Raw genomic sequence first — 19,709 nt, 5'->3', positions numbered from 1 at the left:
AACAATGTTTTACAGTTTTCAAAATGTAAGTTTTGCACTTATTTTAAAAAAGTATTCCTAAGTATTTTACTCTTTTTGATGTTATTATAAATGCTGTTTACTTCATTTCATTTTTGGAATGCTCACTGCAATATACAATTAATTTCTGCATATTGATTTTGTAATCTGTAGCTTTACCAAACTTATTTGTTCCAACAGTTTTTTAGTAAATTTTACATACATGGATTTACTACATACATGAACATGTCACCCGTGAAGACAATTTTACTTCCTTTTTTACAATCTAGAAGCCTTCTATTCTAGTTTCTGCTACAACTTCTAGTACAATGTTAAATAGAAGTGGTGAGAGTGAACATCCTTGTCTTGTTTGAGATCTCAGGGGCAAAACAGCTTTTCATCATTAAGTATGAAGTTACCTGTGGGTTTTTTATAGATGCTCTTTTCTAGGTTGAGAATATTCCCTTCTATATTCCTAGTTCATTGATTTTTTTGTTTGTTCTTTTTAAATAATGGAGAGTTTTGGATATTAAATGCTTTTTTGAGATGATCACATGGGTTTTGCTTTTTTATATTATTTTGTTTACATTTATTTTTATATTAATGTGTTTGTGTATACAATGGTTAATTTATATGTTAATCTGGCAGGGCCATGGGGCTCAGTTATTTGCTTAAACATTATTCTAGTTGTTTCTGTGAGGGTGATTTTTGGATGAGATTAACATTTACATTGGTGGACTGTGAATAAAGCAGAATGCTTTGCATAATGTGGATGGGCCTCACTCAATCAGTTGAAGGCCTTAATAGAACAAGACTGCCTTCCTTGAAACCACAAAGAATTCTGGCACCAGACTGCCTCTGGAACCAAACCACAATGCTGCCTCTTCTCTGGGTCTCCACGCTAGCCTAAAGGCCTTCAAATTTGAACTTCAGCATCTTCCCTGGTCTCCAGACTGTGGGTTCATGCAGAACATTTTGGACTTGCCAGACCCCATAATCACATGAGCTGATTGCTTTTACTAAATCTCTCTCTCTAAATATATCTATATTTAATCAATGTCTATGTCTATATATCTCTATCTCTATCCATCCATCCATCCATCCATCCATCCATCCATCCATCCATCCATCCTGTTGGTTCTGTTTCTCTCAGGAAAGGGGTGCTGTGGTAACAAATAACCTAAAATGTGGATATGGCTGTGGAACTTGGGAAAGGGTAGAGGCTGAAAGAGTTTTGGGATAAATATTGGAAAAGCCTATGTTGCCTTGAAGAGACCACTGGTAGAAATATGGATGTTAAAGGTAATTCTGGTGAGTAGCAGATGGAAATGAGGAACATGTCTAGAAATTGGAGAAAAGGTATCCTTGTTTTAAAGTGCTAAACAACTTGGATGAACTGTGCTCTAGTGTTTGGTGGAAAGCAGAAATTATAAGTGATTAACTTGGATATTTAATGGAAGAGATTTCTAATCAACAAAGTATTGAAGGTGTGGCCTGGTTTGTCCCTGCTCCTTACAGTAAAATGCGAGGAAAGAAAGATAAAATTAAAGGAATTGTTAAGCAAAAAGGAAGTGGAACCTGAAGATTTGGAAAATTCTCAGCCTATCCATATTGCAAAAACTGAGAAAGTATGTTCTGGAGAGAATAAGATGGGACAGCAACTCCAAAAAGAGATCATGTGTGGCCCATGGATCTAATCAGTCATCTTTATGGAAGCTTGGAATAGACATGGGCCAGGAGAAACACTGCCAGTTTGGACTAAAGGGGACAGAGATAGGACAAAATGAAGGAAGTCTGTTGGACTTCTGAGATCTAGAGGATGAGGCAATAGAGATCTCTGTCTTGCTGCACACATGTGTCATCCTTGAAGAAAAAGAAGAATGACCCACAAGGTGGTCAGAGATCCTCAGGGTGGCCACCCCAGCACAGACCCAGTGGGCAAGGTGGTCTCCTCCTTGGTTTCAGGGGGTCAGGCTCTCCCCCTGGCCTTGGGGCAAAGCTGCTGTCCAGGGATATGGGGGCAATATTGCTACCTACAGCCAGTGTGTGACTGCTAACCTCATGGGCCTGGAAGGTGAGGCTGCTATCTCACTGGGCCCAGAGGACAGAGCAACGAGCCAAAGAGGATTATTCTAGAGCCTTAAAGTCTAATGGATTCTTCCTGGATAGGTTTTGGACTTGACTGGGAACTGTGACCCCTTTTCTTCTTTCTGATTTCTTCTTTTTTGGAATGGAAATGTCTATCCTATGTCTGTCCTAGCCTTGTATTTTGGAAGCAGATAACTTGTCTGGTTTCACAGTTTTATAGTTGGAGGGGAATTCTGCCTCAGAATGAACCATACCTGAAATTTTACCCACACTTGATTTAGATGAGATTTAGGACTTGGGAGTGGATGCAATAGTGGGCTAAGACTTTTGGGCTTGTGGCTTTGTGACGAATGTATTTTGCATGTGAGGAGGACATTAATTTTGGAGTGTTCTGGACTGGATTGTGTCCCTCTCAACCCAATTCACACATTGAAGCCCTGATACCCAGTACCTCAGAATGTACTGTTTTTGGAGATAGAGCATTTAATGAAGTAATTAGCTTAAACTGAGGATATTACAGTGGGCCCTAATCCAGCCTGACTGATGACTATAAGAAGAGATTAGGATATATGGAGAGAGACATCAGGGATGTGTGTGCACAGAGGAAAGACCATGTGGGAACACAGAAAGAAGGTGGCCGTCTGCAAGTCAAGGAGAGAGACCTCAGGAGAAACAAGACCTGATGACACCTTGATCTTGAACTTCTAGTCTCCAAAACTGAGGAAATAAATTTCTGCTATTTGGGGTGCCTAAGTGGCTCAGGTGGTTAAGCGTCCGACTCTTGGTTTTGGCTCAGGTCATGATCTTACAGTTTCGGGAGTTTGAGCCCTGCATCGGGCTCTGTTCTGGCAGAGCGGAGCTCGCTTGGGATTCTTTCTCTCTCCCTTTTTCTCTGTCCTTCCCCCACTTGTACAGTTTCTCTCTCTCTCTAATAAATAAATAAACTTTAAAAAATTGTCTGTTGTTTAAGCTACATGGTCTAAGGCATTTTGTTGTGGCAGTCCTAGCAAACTGATAAAGCGTATTCTATTTCTTGATCTTCAGATGTTAATTAAGCCTACTTTGCAATCTTGGGATAAATCTTGCTTGGTCATGGTAAATAATTCTTTTTATATGTTACTGGGTTAAGTTTGCTAGCATTCTGGTTGGTTGTTTGTTTTTTTTTTATCTTTTTTTTTTGAATAAACATAATATAAAATATACTACTAGTGACACATAATGTTACACAACTGTCATCAGCATTTAGTTTCAAAATATTTTAATCATCCCCAAAGGAAACCCTGTATCCATTAAGCAGTCACTTCCCATTCCTCATGATCTCCAGTCCCTGGAAACCACTCACCTGCTTTCTGTTTATGTATTTGCTGATCCTGGATAGTTCACATAAAAAAAAAAATCATGCAAAATGCACCTTTGCCCGGCTTCTTTCATTTAGCATGTTCATCCATGCTGTAGCATGTATCAGTATGCCATTCCTTTTTATGGCTGAATAATATTCCATTATATGGATATACCACTTCTGTTTATTCATTAGTTGGTGTACATTTTAGTTGTTTCCAATTTTTGGCTATTGTTAGCAATTCTGTTGTGAACATTACTATGCAAGTTTTTGTTTGCATACCTGTTTTGAACTCTTTTGTGTATATACCCAGGAATGGAACTGCTGGGTGATATGCTAATTTCCAAGCTCTATATCTGTAAAGAATACAGAATCAATCTTAAATTCATGAGAGCAAATTCCTGCAACCTCCTCTCAATTCCATTACATAACGCACTATGCTCATTACAACGTTTTCATTTTTGCTTATACTGTTCTTTGCTTATACTGTTCTTCCAGACTACAAGGTCCTCTTCCTCCTCCTCCCTTTCTATCAGAATCTCATTTGTTCACATTTCAATTTCCAAGCATTCCATAAAACTTTGTCTATTTCAGTCTATAATAATTTTTCCCTTCTGTGATTTTCTATGGCAATGTCAAGTTAATTTTATTTAACAGCATGTAATTTTTTAGGCTTATTTTGAGTATATTCTTTTCTTTCTACTTAATTATAATATTTTTGACTGTATCAACTGCATCTTATCCTCTGTTACTTTATTCTCCATAGGAGACTGCACACTCCATAGTATATAGTAGGCTGTTAATAAATTCATATTAAATTAAAAATGGCTATTTGGTTAATGATTACTTCTAACACAGTTAATGTTATTTTACTGACTGTGCTAGAGCAGTGATAAAATAATATAATACTACAACATGGAAATAAAAATAAATATGTGGATAAAATTACTTTCAGGCACAGTATTTACTTTCTGTAGTCTGACATATGATATAATGCTAGAGCTTAAAGGTTGCAAAAAAATTCAGAGGTAGTCTATTTATAAATCCAGACATTGACTGCGGTTGTAATTTGTATAGTTTGGTTGAACACAGACAAAGACTGTTAAACTCCAAAGCAGGTCAAATTCTTTCACCGTTTTAACATGTCTTTAACGTGGTCTTAGAGGTGTGTTTAATGTGACAAACATATCAAGTATATCCAAATCAGGAAAATAATGCTGAAGTACCAGTTTAGCCTCAGCAGTCTTTTTGAGACAGGCAGGGTGGGGGAAGCTGTCTAGTAGATAAGTAAAAGGCCCAAGTATTAGATGAGTTAGGTAATATTTAACTTGTGTTACTGGCCCTGATGTGACCTAGGGTAAGTTAGTTCATAGCTCTGGGTTTCAGTTTCCTGATCTGCAAAAAGGGATAACACCTCACAAGGATGTTGAAGGAATTAAGGAAGATAATGAATGTACCAAACTCTAAGATAAAAGAACAGAAGAATAGCTTTAAAATTCCATCCTTATTATTTTCTTGGGGAGATTTTATATTAGAAAACATTGGGAGAAATGGTATATTTTGAGGGTGAAGTCTGAAAAATATGTTTTTAATAATGTATAATAAGAATGAAAAGTATTAATTTTCTAATTCTCAATAGTTTTCTGACCACTAAAATGTTCCTGTGTAAAGAAACAATTCCTGAAACTAAACTGTTAATAAAAACAGAGCCAAATCTAAGTTCAAGCACATCCTTTTGACTAAATATATATGTATATATTTAATGTTTATTTATTTTTGAGAGAAAGAGAGAGAGAGAGAGCAGGGGAGAGGGCAAAGAGAGAGTGAGACACAGAACCTGAAGCAGGTTCCAAGCCGATAGCCTTAGACACAGGCTCGAACTCACGAACTACGAGATCATGACCTGAGCCAAAGTCAGATGTTTAACTGACTGAGCCACCTGGTGCCCCGTAACTAAATTTTTTTTAAGGTATCCTACAACAAGAAAAAAATAATTCCAATGAAAACTTGTCCCTAAAGAAAGATCAAACAATTCCATATTGCAGTCTCAATATGGTATTTTGAGTCAAAAATACTTAAAAAAAAAAAAAGGAAATGCATTAAGAGAATCTCAAAGAAAAGTGAATGACAACTCAATATAAACTCAGCACAGAGATTATAATAACAATTGTTCACATTTATTAAATACCTAAGCCTATACCCAGCAACTGTACAAAGCATTTGGCATGCATTATTTCATTTTATTTTTCTCAAAAATAATATGAGGCAGGTAATATTACAATCCTGATTTTACAGGTCAGGAAATTGAGGCTCAGACAGGTTAATTACCTGTCAAAGGTCACTTAGCTAAGAAGTCAGAATCTATACCATTTGTCTTACTGTTATGTCAGCTCTGAATTAAAACATTGTGTCGTACCAAACAAAATAAATGCAAAATAAAATTTTATAAATAAAATGATAAAGATCCAACTAAATCAGATTTAGAAATAAATGAAGTTTTCTTCATATGAATTATAATTGAAGTCTATTTGTCACCTTTTCCTCATATTACTAATTACAAAGCAAAAAGAAATAGCTATTAAGAATCATGTCAGGACACAAAGGACTAACACTTGACTCCTTCATTTCACTTTAGTTTTCAGGTAACAGAGTAGAAAAATTAGATAAATGGTTATTTCAATTCTGAATATATACAACAAAACCAAACAAATTCAAAAAAAGTAAAATCAAACAAAATCAGGAAACTTACATAGCTCAATTATGAGCCAATGATGCTGTAGTGTGTCCAACTGTCTGGAACAAAACCTCAATTCTCACATTTTTCCATACAACTGATGTTTCAGAAAATTTTCATTTTTTTCGATTTAGAATATCTGACCTAGCTTGATAGCACAACTGAACTTTCCACGGATGAAAGTAAATTAAAATATTTCAGATCAATAATGCCTAATAAAACTGAACTAAAAAATAATCCCTAGGCTTTTGAATTTCTTGATGGTTTCATGTAGTAACTGATTATTGTTTATTTCTGATCTAATGAGAACTAAATGGGAAATGACTGGAACTATATTAAGGAAATATATTAACAGAATACTGATAGTCATAAAACCCTTATAAGTTAAAAGGAACAAGATATACTGCAAAATATTTAAAACATAACAACGAAGCAGAATAGTAAATTAAACCCTAATAAATGCAGATGTTTCATAAATATCCTGGGTTTGGAACTGTAAAAGGAACAAAATATTTTCATATTGACCTATGTCCATAAAAAAACGTTTGTTTGGAATTATGGAAAATAATATTCAAGTAAGCCTATTTTGACTTCCGTAAACTTTTAGAACATCAATTTAAACTTTGGGGAACAACGACTTCATGATTCAGAGTGAAAACTCTAGCTACTTCGTATATAATTGAGACTGGAATATTTACACATTTAAATGCCTAACTGCAGGCAAACATTTGTCCTTTTGGGAGAGGCCCAGGTGGAAGGGCCTCATGGCAAAATGACAACCGTAAGTCCCGGATATCTGAGTGTACTGCCAGTGCCACACAGTCTTAAAAATACTGCTGGATCATCATCATCCTCAGTCAATATTTACTAAGCTCTTTATGACAGCAGGAGCATTAGAAAGTATAGGAATCAAGAGTAGCTCAAAGAGCTCAGTTTGTTGTACCTCGTTCTCTATGTTAGCATCATTATTTTTTTTTTATGGTTAATGAATCACAATGTTTCTGAAGAAAGGTCTTCAATTATTAGGCATTACTTCCATTTGCCAAATATTTTAAACTAGTGTAGATTTGATAAAACTTTAATGCATTACTAACACATATGTCATGTATAGAAAGAGAAAAATATTTTTAATTCAAATATGCTAAATTAAACCTAATTGTACCCAGTGAAGTCTCTTGAAATATGAGGGGATTCTCTCTTTTCATGGTCATTTCTGGCCATAGCTAATGTTCATAGGATTGGATTTTTTTTTTTAAAGGTGCCCTTTTCCTCACTAATCTGTCATGGGCCCCTGCTGCTACCAAGTGGCAGAAGAATGTTTAGGTATACTTCTTTTCAAGCTGGTACTTTCCTTTAATATTTTATTTTTTTTAAAGTGCTTGGATTTTGGCCACATAAAGTACTTGAAAATACTTTAAAATATTTGGCAAACTTAAAATATAAGTGAAGTTATCACTTACAGAAACATACTTCATAATGTAGGGCAAATCTACTTTGAATTTTCATTCTCTCATACATCTTATCTTTTTGTAAAGCACAACACTAATAACATCTACTAAAGAAAATGAACTTCATTGTCACACACACATATAAGTAGGTGTTACACATCTATTTTTATATAAAAGTAATGCATACTCACAAAAACCTCAAACACTTTATGAGGGTATGAAATGCAGTCTAAAATTTCCTCTTGGGGCACCTGGGTGCCTCAGGCAGGTAAGTGTCCAGCTTTGGCTCAGGTCACAGTCTCGTGGTTCACGAGTTTGAGCCCCATGGGGCTCTGTGCTGACAGTTCAGAGCCTAGAGCCTGCTTCAGGGATTCTGTGTCTCCCTCTCTCTCTGTCCCTCCCCCGCTCATTTTGTCTCTGTCTCTCTCTCTCTCTATCAAAAATAAATCAAACATTTTTTTTTAAATTTCCTCTTCTCTCACCAGGTAATTAATCTGTTACACCCAGTCTCATTTCCCAGATAACCTGCTAAGTTTCTGATGTATTACAATGTTTAAGCATATATTCATACATTCAGAGAACTTCTATTGATCATTAAAAGTATGCTAAGAACTGATTCAAGTATAAGATGCAGTGATATGCAAACAAAATCCTTGTCCTTGCAGAATTTAATTTCAGAAGATAGTCCACAAATACAGGCTAGTGTCATGTGGGGTTGTCTAGTATGAAGAAAAGTAAAGGAGGGTAACAGTGGTGCAGAGAGTGGATAAGCTATTTTAGATGGTCAGGTACATTTAATTTAAAAAAAATTTTTTTTTCAACGTTTATTTATTTTTGGGACAGAGAGAGACAGAGCATGAATGGGGGAGGGGCAGAGAGAGAGGGAGACACAGAATCGGAAACAGGCTCCAGGCTCTGAGCCATCAGCCCAGAGCCCAACGCGGGGCTCGAACTCACGGACCGCGAGATCGTGACCTGGCTGAAGTCGGACGCTTAACCGACTGCGCCACCCAGGCGCCCCGGTCAGGTACATTTAAACAGAAAGGTGAACAGAGTGAAGGAGGGGACTCATCACAGTGAGAGGGCAGAGGAGAAAAAAAAAGTCAAGGCCCTGAGATGGCAGTGTTCTTAGAAGGTCTGTGATAATAAGGGAACTAGTGTAGCTAGAGTAAAGCAAGAGTAGAAACATGTTAATAAATGAGGTTAGAGAAGCAGCCAGGGGCTGGTGCATATGTAATGTGTACACATACTCCTTTTATAAATAAGATCACAATACACATCTGCGACACAAACTTACATGCCTGTACGACTGAGGCAGATGATTTAAATGCATGAACTGGGCTGGATGGGAAATGTGGTGCAACAGAGTGCATGCTCCTTTCAGAGAAAGTAGCTTCTACTTAGCCCCAGCTGACTGTTGAAACACACATGTGTGACTGTTGATTCTGTCCACTTGGTTAGGCTACGGTACCCAGATACCTGTTCAAAGATCAGTCTAGATGTTGCTGTAAAGGTATTTATTAGATATGATTATTATGTAGATCAATAGACTTTGAGGAAAGCAGATTACTCTTCATAATATGAGGGGTGGTGGTCATCCAATCAGTTGAAGGCTTTAAGAAAAAGAATGAGCTCCCCAAGGAAGAAGGAATTCTACATTTTTGGACTCATGACAGCAATATCAACTCTTCCCTAGTTCTCCAGCCAGCTGGCTTACCTGGCAGATTTTAGACTGGCCACCCCTCCCCCCCCATAAATGCATATCAATTCTTTAAGATAAATCTCTCTCCATGTACACATGCAGTTTATTGGTTCTGTTGCTCTGGAGAACCCTAATACACGCACCACGCCATAATCCTAAGGGTCCCATGTTGGTAGATTTTCCAGTTTTTATTTTAACAATTGATATTTTTAAATAATGTGCTCATTAAAAAAAAATCCATAGGGAAAATTCTAATTGACTTTTTCACTATAAGAAACAATACTGCAATGAACACAATATATGACATTGATATATGGTAATAATATTGAGTTCTTAATTCTAAATTTCAAAAAAAGTAATATTCACATAAGTGTTTTCTAATAACGGTTTTCAAATTTGAACACTGTTGCCTGGGAAAAAATAAACTTGGTGGAAGATGGCATACTCTCTTATATGGAGACCCTGTTGTGTCCCACACCCCTGCAAATGACTAACCAAGATGTTGGACTAGGTCCATACTATTTCCAATCATTTCATTCAGCATTGAGCTCTTACTGTATGCACTGCACTCAGTTCTACTCTGCAGAAGAAATGCTTCATCTGAAGAAACTTCCAATCTAGTGTTAAATTTCATTGTTTATTCATCTGTTTGGCAAATATTTACTGAAGGCCTGGTGTATATAAAGAATAGAAGCCCTGGTGGAAGAATTAAGAGAAATACCCACACAACTATTACATAGGTAAGCATGAGGTATATATTGTGACACAGCCACTATGAAGAACCATGGTAGTTCACTTCAGGTAGAATGAGATCATTTCTGGTTGAAAAGATAAGAAAAAGATTAATCGAACAGTTAATCAAAGCACTGGAGTGGGAAATTGTGGGGTGTGTCCAAGAAATTGTGAGCGGTTCATTTTGGGAGTGCAAATAATAGTCAATTCAGTGTAACAAATATTTGTCGAGTTCCTACTATGTGTGAGGCAGTGTACTGACACGGGTGACACTGATGTGAATGAAATCAGCAGGCAAGAAGATGACTGGCGACATGTTAATTCAGAAATACCAGTGGCAGTCGGGGTGCCTGGTGGCTCAGTCAACTTCAGGTCAGGTCATGATCTTGCAATTAGTGAGTTCGAACTGCGTCGGGCTCTGTGCTGACAGCTCAGAACCTGGAGCCTGCTTCAGATTCTGTGTCTCCCTTTCTTTCTGCCTCTCCCCTGCTTGTGCTCTGTCTCTCACAAACAAGGGTTCATGAATGTTACACTAAAAAGTTTGGAATTTATTGTTTAGGTAATGTGGTATTATTAAATAGTGTTAATGGCTGAGTGAGAGGTTGAAAATAATGTTTCAGGAATCTTAAGAGGGGGAAGGAATGGAAACAAGAAGATGAAGTAGCAAGAGAAGCCTGGCCACGAATTTATAGAAGTCTGATCTAAGGTAGGAGCTGTGGGAAATGAGAAGTCAAAAGTAAGAAACACTGCAAGGAAAACTGTAGCAAAATTTGGCTACTGATTAAATTTGTGCAAAGGGACAAATGGAAGATTACCTACGCATGAGCCAAATGGCACCTGTGGAACTATAATAATGGTGATTCTGTGCCAAGATCAAGGGAAACACTAATTTTTTCTCTAACAAAACATGAAATTAAAACTTTCTCAAGCTAATAGAAATAATGTTAATAGATGGAAAACATTAAGACCTAGATTTGGAAAGTCCATTTTAACACTGGGCCTTGCTAACAACAATGATTAAATGGCAAAATATTTTGTTAAATGCTCTTAGGAGGCCGGGTCATTTGATAGAAAAACTAAGAATAGTAGAATTACACACATGGAATTTTAGTTTTGCTTTTTAACTTACTGTTAGATGTTAGAAGGCGGCCCAGCAAACAGAACTGACAATGCAAAAAATATCCTTTTGGGTACAAAGTCATGGAAGACATAAAATATTACAGTAGAAATGGCTTTTCACTAATTTAATAGTTACATTTGAATAAAGCAAAACTTTTCAAGTAATTTTGTAAATATTACTATTATTTCCTTGCACAGTGGTTTACATTTCTCAAAAAATATCCAAACATATTATCTCATGATTTTCCTAATAAGCAGGTCAGATATCTCTGTTTACAGGTGAAGTAACTGACATTCAGAAGTAACTTATTAAATGTCACATTCTATAAGTTGAGAAAAGGAAGAAAAGAATTCTTAATAACTATATTCTAAATCATTGGACAAATAGAAAATGCAAACCTTAAGGTCTCTTGTTTTTCAAACTTTGTTTTAATTTTTTTTTGTTTTGCATTCCAGAGCCACCGACAAATATAATGGTGGTTTGAATAGTAAAGGTGAAGTCAGCTGTGCAATAAAAAGGCCTTGAAAATAAGTGCAACTTATTGATACAAGAAGACAGTTACTATTTCTAAACATCACTAAACATAAAATTTAATCTACGTCACATGAAAGAGTGACAAATTTCACAAAATGTTAGAATTACAAAAAGCCCCTAGTGTCAAAGTTAAACTGAAATCTAGAAAGGTTAGAGCTTGCCTATGTTAAAAAAAAAATTCTGATTAATGGCAAAGATGGAAGAATTCAGGTCTCCTTTTGTTCTTTTTTTATTACTGCTTTAGCAGTATGGTACAATTAACACAACTCCACGGATAGTTACTTCTTGTAGAAAATACATACGTGACAAAATTTTTTATGTCATTGGGCAGTTCGTTGATTAGAACACTGAACAAATGAGGTCAGGATCAACCTCCTCTTGATAAGGGATTTACTTTAAGAACAATGTTGCTTCCTGGCTAGAACTTCCATGCCATAATCACTGCTGACTGTCTTATCAATGCATATAGTTCCAAATGGGAGAACAACAGTTCAAAACCGTTGTTTTGAACCAAAACCACCACTAAAAGACAAAACAAAATAAAAACCCAGATCCTAGTGACAGTAATGTCTCTGTTATGGATAGCATATACACGGACAAAAAAATGTTGCTAAGTAAAAGATTCATAACTAAATAAAATTTAGAAAAGGGATGTAGACAAAATTAAGAATTTCACTCTCTTTTTGAATATATTTTATATGGGCTTTATATTATAGCTCGTACGACTTTGAAATGTACATTATGAACCAGTAAGCAGGGCTCAGGCTTAGTCTAGTTTTCAGTATGTCAAACATGTAACCATTCTATTAAAAATGACTTCTAGGAGCGCCTGGGTGGCTCAGGCGCTTAAGCGTCTGACTTCGGCTCTGGTCATGATCTTGCAGTTTGTGAGTTCGAGCCCCTCGTGCTGTCAACACAGAGCCTGGAGCCTGCTTCGGAGTGTCTCTCTCTCTCTGTCTCTCTCTCTCTCCCTCTCTCTCAAAAATAAATAAACATTTAAAAAGTTAAAAAAATAAAATAAAAATAAAAATGATTTCTATGATTAAGAAAGCACTAGTACAGTCCTAGGAAACATACTACCGTAAAATATGAAGCATTCTATTCAGTACTTTTAGCCTAAAATGTGAAATTTACCAGGTTCCATAAGGCATCACAACTTCCCACACGGAAATCACACAAAACATAATAAAAACCTAAGACATAAACTGCTGTTGTTATAAATAAGTATATTAAATCCTAGTTTAATGGCACCAAACAACAGGATCTAGTTCTTATGCACACACTTGAATTTACATTTTACAGCAAAAGGAAATATAGGGAAGCACTATAAAATTAGCAAACGTTCAAACTTAGGCATTCTCTCCATTAGAAAGAGTTTGTTATTATTATGCCTCCTGAACTCAGGAATGCAGCACTACAGGTTTACAATACAGGAAAAAATACAAATCTAACCCTTCCAAGTTTGAGATCATTCCCTGATGAAACTGTTCAGATTGAAACTAATGAAGCTCTTGCAAATGAATTTAGCATTCAGCACAGCAATGAGGAGGTACTGATATTTTACTAATAACACGTTGGTAATAACTGAGATTTATTTTAAATCTTCCTCTTGATATTCCTCTCTTGTTATGCCTTCCGGTTTAATGTGAAAGAGCCGTCAGTTACAATGGTTAAGTTTAGGATGGGTACATCTACCTCACTACCCCTGTCTCTAACTCTGCCAAAGGATATGAAAGGCCAGCATTTCTCTTCTTACTACTCAAAATCTTCTGAAGCTCAAAGGAAACAAACAGAATAGAGAAACTCAGAAAAATATTTTTTTCATTTTCCTACTCCATACAGAGAAATGGAAAGGTTATAGTAACAGTAGCTCTTAGTGTACATAACCCAGCAAAAGAAAATTATTTTGGAAAATAATTTAAAAAGAAGGTCAATATCATTAATTGGCAGAATTAAAGGCATGGTAGAATGAAAGTCATCAGCATATTTTAATCTGTCCTTGAAACTAATAACTGATCACACATCCTCCCCTGCTTCGGTTTTTGGAAAGGTGAGAGCCAGACTTATTCTTTAGGCTTATTCTTTTCCTGTTTCATGGTATATACATGCAAGCTGTACACTGACTTGCTCCTAACTCCAGCTTACTGTCCTGTTCCTATATTGTCCTTAGCTATTTTTCCTTTTAAGTTTAAAAAAATTTTTTAATGTATGTTTATTTTTCAGAGAGAGAAAGAGAGAGACACAAAGAGACGGAGCATGAGCAGGGGAGGGGCAGAGAGAGGGAGACACAGAATCCGAAGCAGGCTCCAGGCTCTGAGCTGTCAGCACAGAGCCTGACATGGGACTTGACCCCACGAACTGTGAGATCATGACTGAGCTGAAGTCAGATGCTTAACCAACTGAGCCACCCAGGCGCCCCTATTTTTTCTTAATTACTGGTAAATTACTTTGTTTGACATGACAATATACATATATGTATAAATAAGTGTAAAATTGACTTGAATAACTGAAAATGTGTTTTTTCTTAAACTTTGTTAAACAAAATTTATTATCTATGAGTTCACACACACACACACACACACACACACACACACACACACACACTACAGAATTAGTCTTGGTTACCTTCACATAAAAGTAGAACTTTTTCCTGTCCTCTGTAACATAGGAAAGTAAGGAGAAAAACTCCCAATGTTTCTATGAATTAGTTGTGTTTCATGTATGGATTTGTAACCACCATCTATTCAGGTGAGTAAGAAATATTGTTTACTTTCATTTGAATCGATTAAATCAGAATGTGAGCTTCCAGGAAATTTCAGCTTTGTTCTTTTTGGTAATTGCCTCTCTCTTCCCAGAGTTTTATATCCCAGGGATTTTACCCCTATACTATTTAAAATAAATATCTGTATATCTTCACAGAACATTCTTTGTACATTTTAAAAACAACTGTGGCAAGATAACATCATCCATATCCAGAACTTTTTCACCATTCCAAACAGAAACTCTGTACCCATTAAATCATAACTCCCCACTCTCTCCTCTTCCAGCCCCTGGGAGCTCCCTATTCCTTCCTTCTCTCAGCCCCTGGTAACTCTATTCTACTTTCTGTCTCTATGAATTTGCCTATTCTAGATACCTCACAGAAGTGGAATCATATCATATTTATCTTTTCTCTCTGGCTTATTCCCCTTAGCATAATGCTTTTAAGGTTCACTCATGTTGCAGCTTGCATCAGAATTTCATTTCTTTTTTATGGCTGAATAATATTCCATTGTATGTATACAACACATTTTTTTAATTCATTTATCTGTAGATGGGCACTTGAGTTGTTTTCACTTTTTGACTAATTTGAACAATACAGTACAAACAGTGGCGTGTATCTGAGTCCTTGCTTTCAGTTCTTTTAGGGTATATCCTATGTGTAGAATTGCTGGATCATGTAGGAATTCCATGTCTAACTTTCTGAGGACCTGCCAAACTGTTTTCCACAGCAGATGTATCATTTTATCTCCCCATCAACAATGCACAAAAGTTCTCTATACCTTTTTGTTTTGATAGAAATATGGATCTTCCTAAAGGGTGCAACTTTCCTCATAGACACCACGCATTCTCCTGTGCATCACACACTGCATGGTTCATCCTTCGATACATACAGCTGTTTATTTCAACATGTAGCTTTTATCTACTTATTTTTAGGTCGTTTTCCATTATGGCACTTACAGTGAGTACCTCAACATATGCCAATATTTTCAGAGACAATATCCAAATGTGTATTCAAGTACGTTAGTTTCATAAATCCTTGACTTCTTTATATCTAGTGACCCCTACCTCTTCTCAGTTTCAACTATCTACTACTAAGGCAATACTTTTAAATATTGTCAATGCTGAGAATGAGTGCAATCTCTGAGAGCTTAAAGAGAAAGGTTCCACTTTCTGACTACAATCTCTGATCCTTTTAGCTCCTGAATTTTCTTAATCCCACTACTTTTGCTTTTTGATCTCAAGATTTATGGTTTCTGGATTTCTCCTTTTTCTCTTGGTATACTCTCAATTTTATTCCTGCCCTATTTAGCTCAGACTATCATTCATCATTTCAACACTTTTTTGCTAGTTTACTTTCAACCACTCTCCTCTTCATCATGTTAGTCCTGCATATTTGTAATCCTGAATCATTCCAATTCTTTGCCTTCTTTGCTTCTTGTGTTTACAAGAACCACTGAATGTGTGAAGTTACACAACTGTACAAACCAGAACTCATACAAATCTATAGCATCTATCCCCAGCTGACTCTTCAGGATTGCTTGTCTTGTTCTTTTTGCCCTTATTCAGTTCTCTTTCCCATTCTCTTCAGTAGCTACTCTGTTATTCCTTCCAAAACTTCCTGTCCTCCGTCACTTTAGAAGCTCACGGTGACCCTTACTTTGCAGAAAAAAATGAAGCCTATTAATTGCAAACTGAATTTCATTTGTATTCCACAGCTATTCTTATCTCCTTCACTCCTGTCTGTGACCATCTTCCTGTTCAAGGTAAACTCTTTTGCAGATTCTAATTTCCATCTCTTCCTATTTCTTTAGGAATCCTGTTCCCTGACAATCTCTCTCTTGGCTCCTTCCAATTAGTCATAAACAGGCTCAATTATCTGTCATCTTTCAAAAACAAAAAACATAAGTCCTTAACCTATCTTCCTTTCTTCTCAACTATCATTAACATCTTTTTTATTCAGGCTTCTTCAAGGACCATTCTATTGTCCAAATTACTACATTACCTCTAATCACTCTTCAATTCACAGCTAACTGACTTCTACATCTAATGCTTTATTAAAACCACTTCTATGGAGGTTACTAATGACAACATAATTTCAAACAAAAAGCTAAGAGCTATATATACTTAAAACAAGTGTATGAGGTAGGTACTAGAATTCTAATTTCACAAAAAAGGAAATGGTCTTGGGGAAGTTCATTTATATAAGTCATAAAGGCAGGACTCTCTAAGTGCAAATCCCAGGAGCTTCACCATACTACCGGTATTTTTTTTTTTTTAAGTAGCAGTAAGAGGGGTATATGTGAAGAATATCTTTAAGCCAACAACTGTTAACTCGAAGAGTTGTTCAACTCTGTTACAATCATGTAGATTAAAAAGTCTTTGAAAAACAAATAGTTTGGCTTTACAATTTTCAAAAATCTCTCAGTAATCTTCTGCAATTCAATAGAAAGAAGGAGGAACATTAAGAACTGGCATCAGGTTCATTTTTGAAGAAGAAATGTCAGTTCATGTAAGAATATCATATGCCTCTCAGAATTTTTGGACACTGTCACTTTATCAATAAACACCTGTTGTCCTACCTCACAAGGATGGCAGGAAAAGGTTCCATAAAAACTCTCCCTTATCAATAGAGTGAAGCTACTTCATACCACACTGAGGTATCCAAGGTCTGAGCACAAATCATATGATACTTGTAAGTCCTAATAGAGGGTTTAATATATGCCTCTATTATTCCACCAAGAAGAGACCCTGCCGTAACGCAGCTATCTGAAATGTGCATGCAAAGCAGCATCCCTCAAACTGGGATACACGTGGGAATTTCTAGGGACCTTAAAACACACTGATAGCCTAGTCCTACACCGAGACTCCAATGTAATTGGCCTGGGAGGAGATGGGGATTAGGGCTTTTAGAAGCTCTTCAGGTGATTTTAACGCACAGCTACAGTGGAGAATCCATTGGTATAAAGTATGGAGGAAAGATTGTCATATCCACTCTATAGTTTAAAAAAAAAAGGGTGGATTGCTGAGATGTCTTTATTCATTATCAGGTTTCTGCTTATCTACATGACCACACATAGACACTGCTTCTAACTGCAGGCAAATGACTTCCCAGTCATCAATCAATTTACTTAATATTTTTTTAAGTTTATTTATTTTGAGAGAGGGAGACAGAGGTAAGTAGAGAGGGAGATAGAATCCCAAGCAGGCTCTGCACTGTCAGCATGGAGCCCGATGCGGGGCTCGAACTCACAAACTATTGAGATCATGACCTGAGCCGAAATCAAGAGTCAGACACTTCACCACCAGGCGCCCCAAACATACTTAATATTTGATAACTGCATTAATTCCTAAGGCTGCTGTAACACTGTAGCACAAACTGGGAGACTTAAAACAGAAATTTATTGTGTCAGAGTTCTGGAAGCTACAGGTCCAAAATCAACATGTCAGTTGGACTATCTTCTCTTTGACGGAATAGGTGAGAATCCTCCCAGGCCTCCTCTAGATTTTGGTATCTGCTGCCAATCTTTGGGATTACTTGACTTGTGGATGCCAGGCAAAAGGCTGTCTTCTCTTGGTGTCTCTGTACAGCCTTCCTGTATGTGTGCATCTCTATGTCCAAATTTCTACTTGTTATGAAAATATCAGTCATATTTGGTTAGAGCCCATGCTAATGACCTAATTTTACTTCGTTACCTCTTTATATAGAGAATTTGCATCCATAGAAGCCACTGATATTTTCACATCACATTTCAGTGTTTGCAGTTATCCCCAAAATACCATTTACAGTCATCACTACTTTGAAATTATGGTTGTTAATAGACTTGGTGTTAGACCTAGTTATTTAATGTATTAATAACGATGTGTGAATATAGTAATATGACATACTTGCATAACTATTTCAGTAAAACTGGTTTTGATTTAATTGCATTTTATGTACTTAACCACATTGTTCTGAGAGGACGCAAAAAACTAAAAGAAAATCTTTCAAATACCCACAGCCCAAGTTAGTGAATTCTTACGTTTTAGACTTCAGATTCTTTTTAATCTTATCAAGTATCAGAGAACATATAGAACATTGTACATCATTTTTCAAAACTTTTTTTGTTTTTACAATGATCCTTTGTGAAAAAATATACAGATATTTTACAGATAACCCAACAATCTTATTTCTCTCTCGCATAACACAAAACTGAAACCAAAGTATCACAAAACAATATTTACTTTAACTACAGGAAATGCACTCTGACACTTTCTATTCTATTTCTTTTCATTAAAAAATGCCAGTGTGACCTACTGAGTTAATTTCACAACTACTCTTGGAGCATAAATTAAATAAGTGTTAAAAATCCTTCAGTGGCATTCCTTTAGAAACTTCTCATATTATAATTGGTGAAAGGCTATTACTGCTATTCATGTACTATTTTAAAAATATGTATCATTTTAGAGGTGGCATTTAGATGAGCAAATAGTTCAAGAGTTAACTAGACTCCATTCAGACAACTGGTTATAAGTTATGTAAATTTTATAAATCTGATGGAAATCTAAGCTTAAACTTTACCAAATGCAGGAAAGAAAAAAAAGGTAAAATAAAGAATATTTTGTGCCTGAATCATTTTAAAATTACAAAAATATTTTAACTGAATAATGTTTAATTTCCTTGAGGTATTTCTTCACTCACTATAAAACTAGGTAGAAACATTTCCCAAACCAACATTTCTTTATGCCCAGGTTAAAAAGAATTTTACCTGTAGTAAACACGAAGTGTTTGTATTTCTTCCTCTAGTCTTTTGTACTGTTGAATTGCAGTTTCTCTGGCTTCTTGCATAGCTAACAACTTTGCCTGTAAGTAATTAATATTTTAAGAAATTTAATATTGGTTTTGGTATGTTAAAATATATATTATAGTATAAACAGGAACCTTAAATTTCTGGTAGTTTTATAATCGATCAGTATTTTTAGTAGTGTTTCATAATTTCCCACAAAATAATCAAATTATATTAATAAAAGACATATTGAAGACAAGAACATATTAAATTTATCAACTTTGCTCATTACTAAACTTCAACCTTATTCATCTGTATCATCAGATATATGCCCTTCTGCAATGTTTAACTTTATACACAGAACTCAGAATGTGGAACATGGGTTCAGAGCAATATCAAGAATAAGATAAGCACAATGGGTGTTTCACATACAAACTTAATGTGGCTCCACTGCCTGATCACACTGGATTTTCTTTTAACTTTATTAAT

General features: G+C 35.9%; 1 protein-coding gene across 8 annotated transcripts in view; it reads right to left on the bottom strand.

Moving 5' to 3' along the window:
• The window catches only part of MIPOL1 (mirror-image polydactyly 1), a 305,849-nt gene that overhangs the window by 92,707 nt on the left and 193,433 nt on the right, over positions 1-19,709 (bottom strand). For 7 of the 8 annotated variants that reach the window (XM_045059814.1, XM_011283198.4, XM_011283197.4 and 4 more), the window contains one exon: positions 19,203-19,297. In XM_045059814.1, the coding sequence (XP_044915749.1) occupies positions 19,203-19,297 (95 nt within the window). Of the gene's footprint in view, positions 1-3,593; positions 3,781-19,202; positions 19,298-19,709 lie in introns of those variants that run through there. The other variant, XM_045059815.1, reaches the window with a different exon arrangement.

This window comes from Felis catus, chromosome B3 (assembly GCF_018350175.1).
Source record: "Felis catus isolate Fca126 chromosome B3, F.catus_Fca126_mat1.0, whole genome shotgun sequence".
Classification (NCBI taxonomy): domain Eukaryota; kingdom Metazoa; phylum Chordata; class Mammalia; order Carnivora; family Felidae; genus Felis; species Felis catus.
Note: the sequence above shows the minus strand (reverse complement) of the source record. Positions and strands in the feature narration are given on the sequence as shown.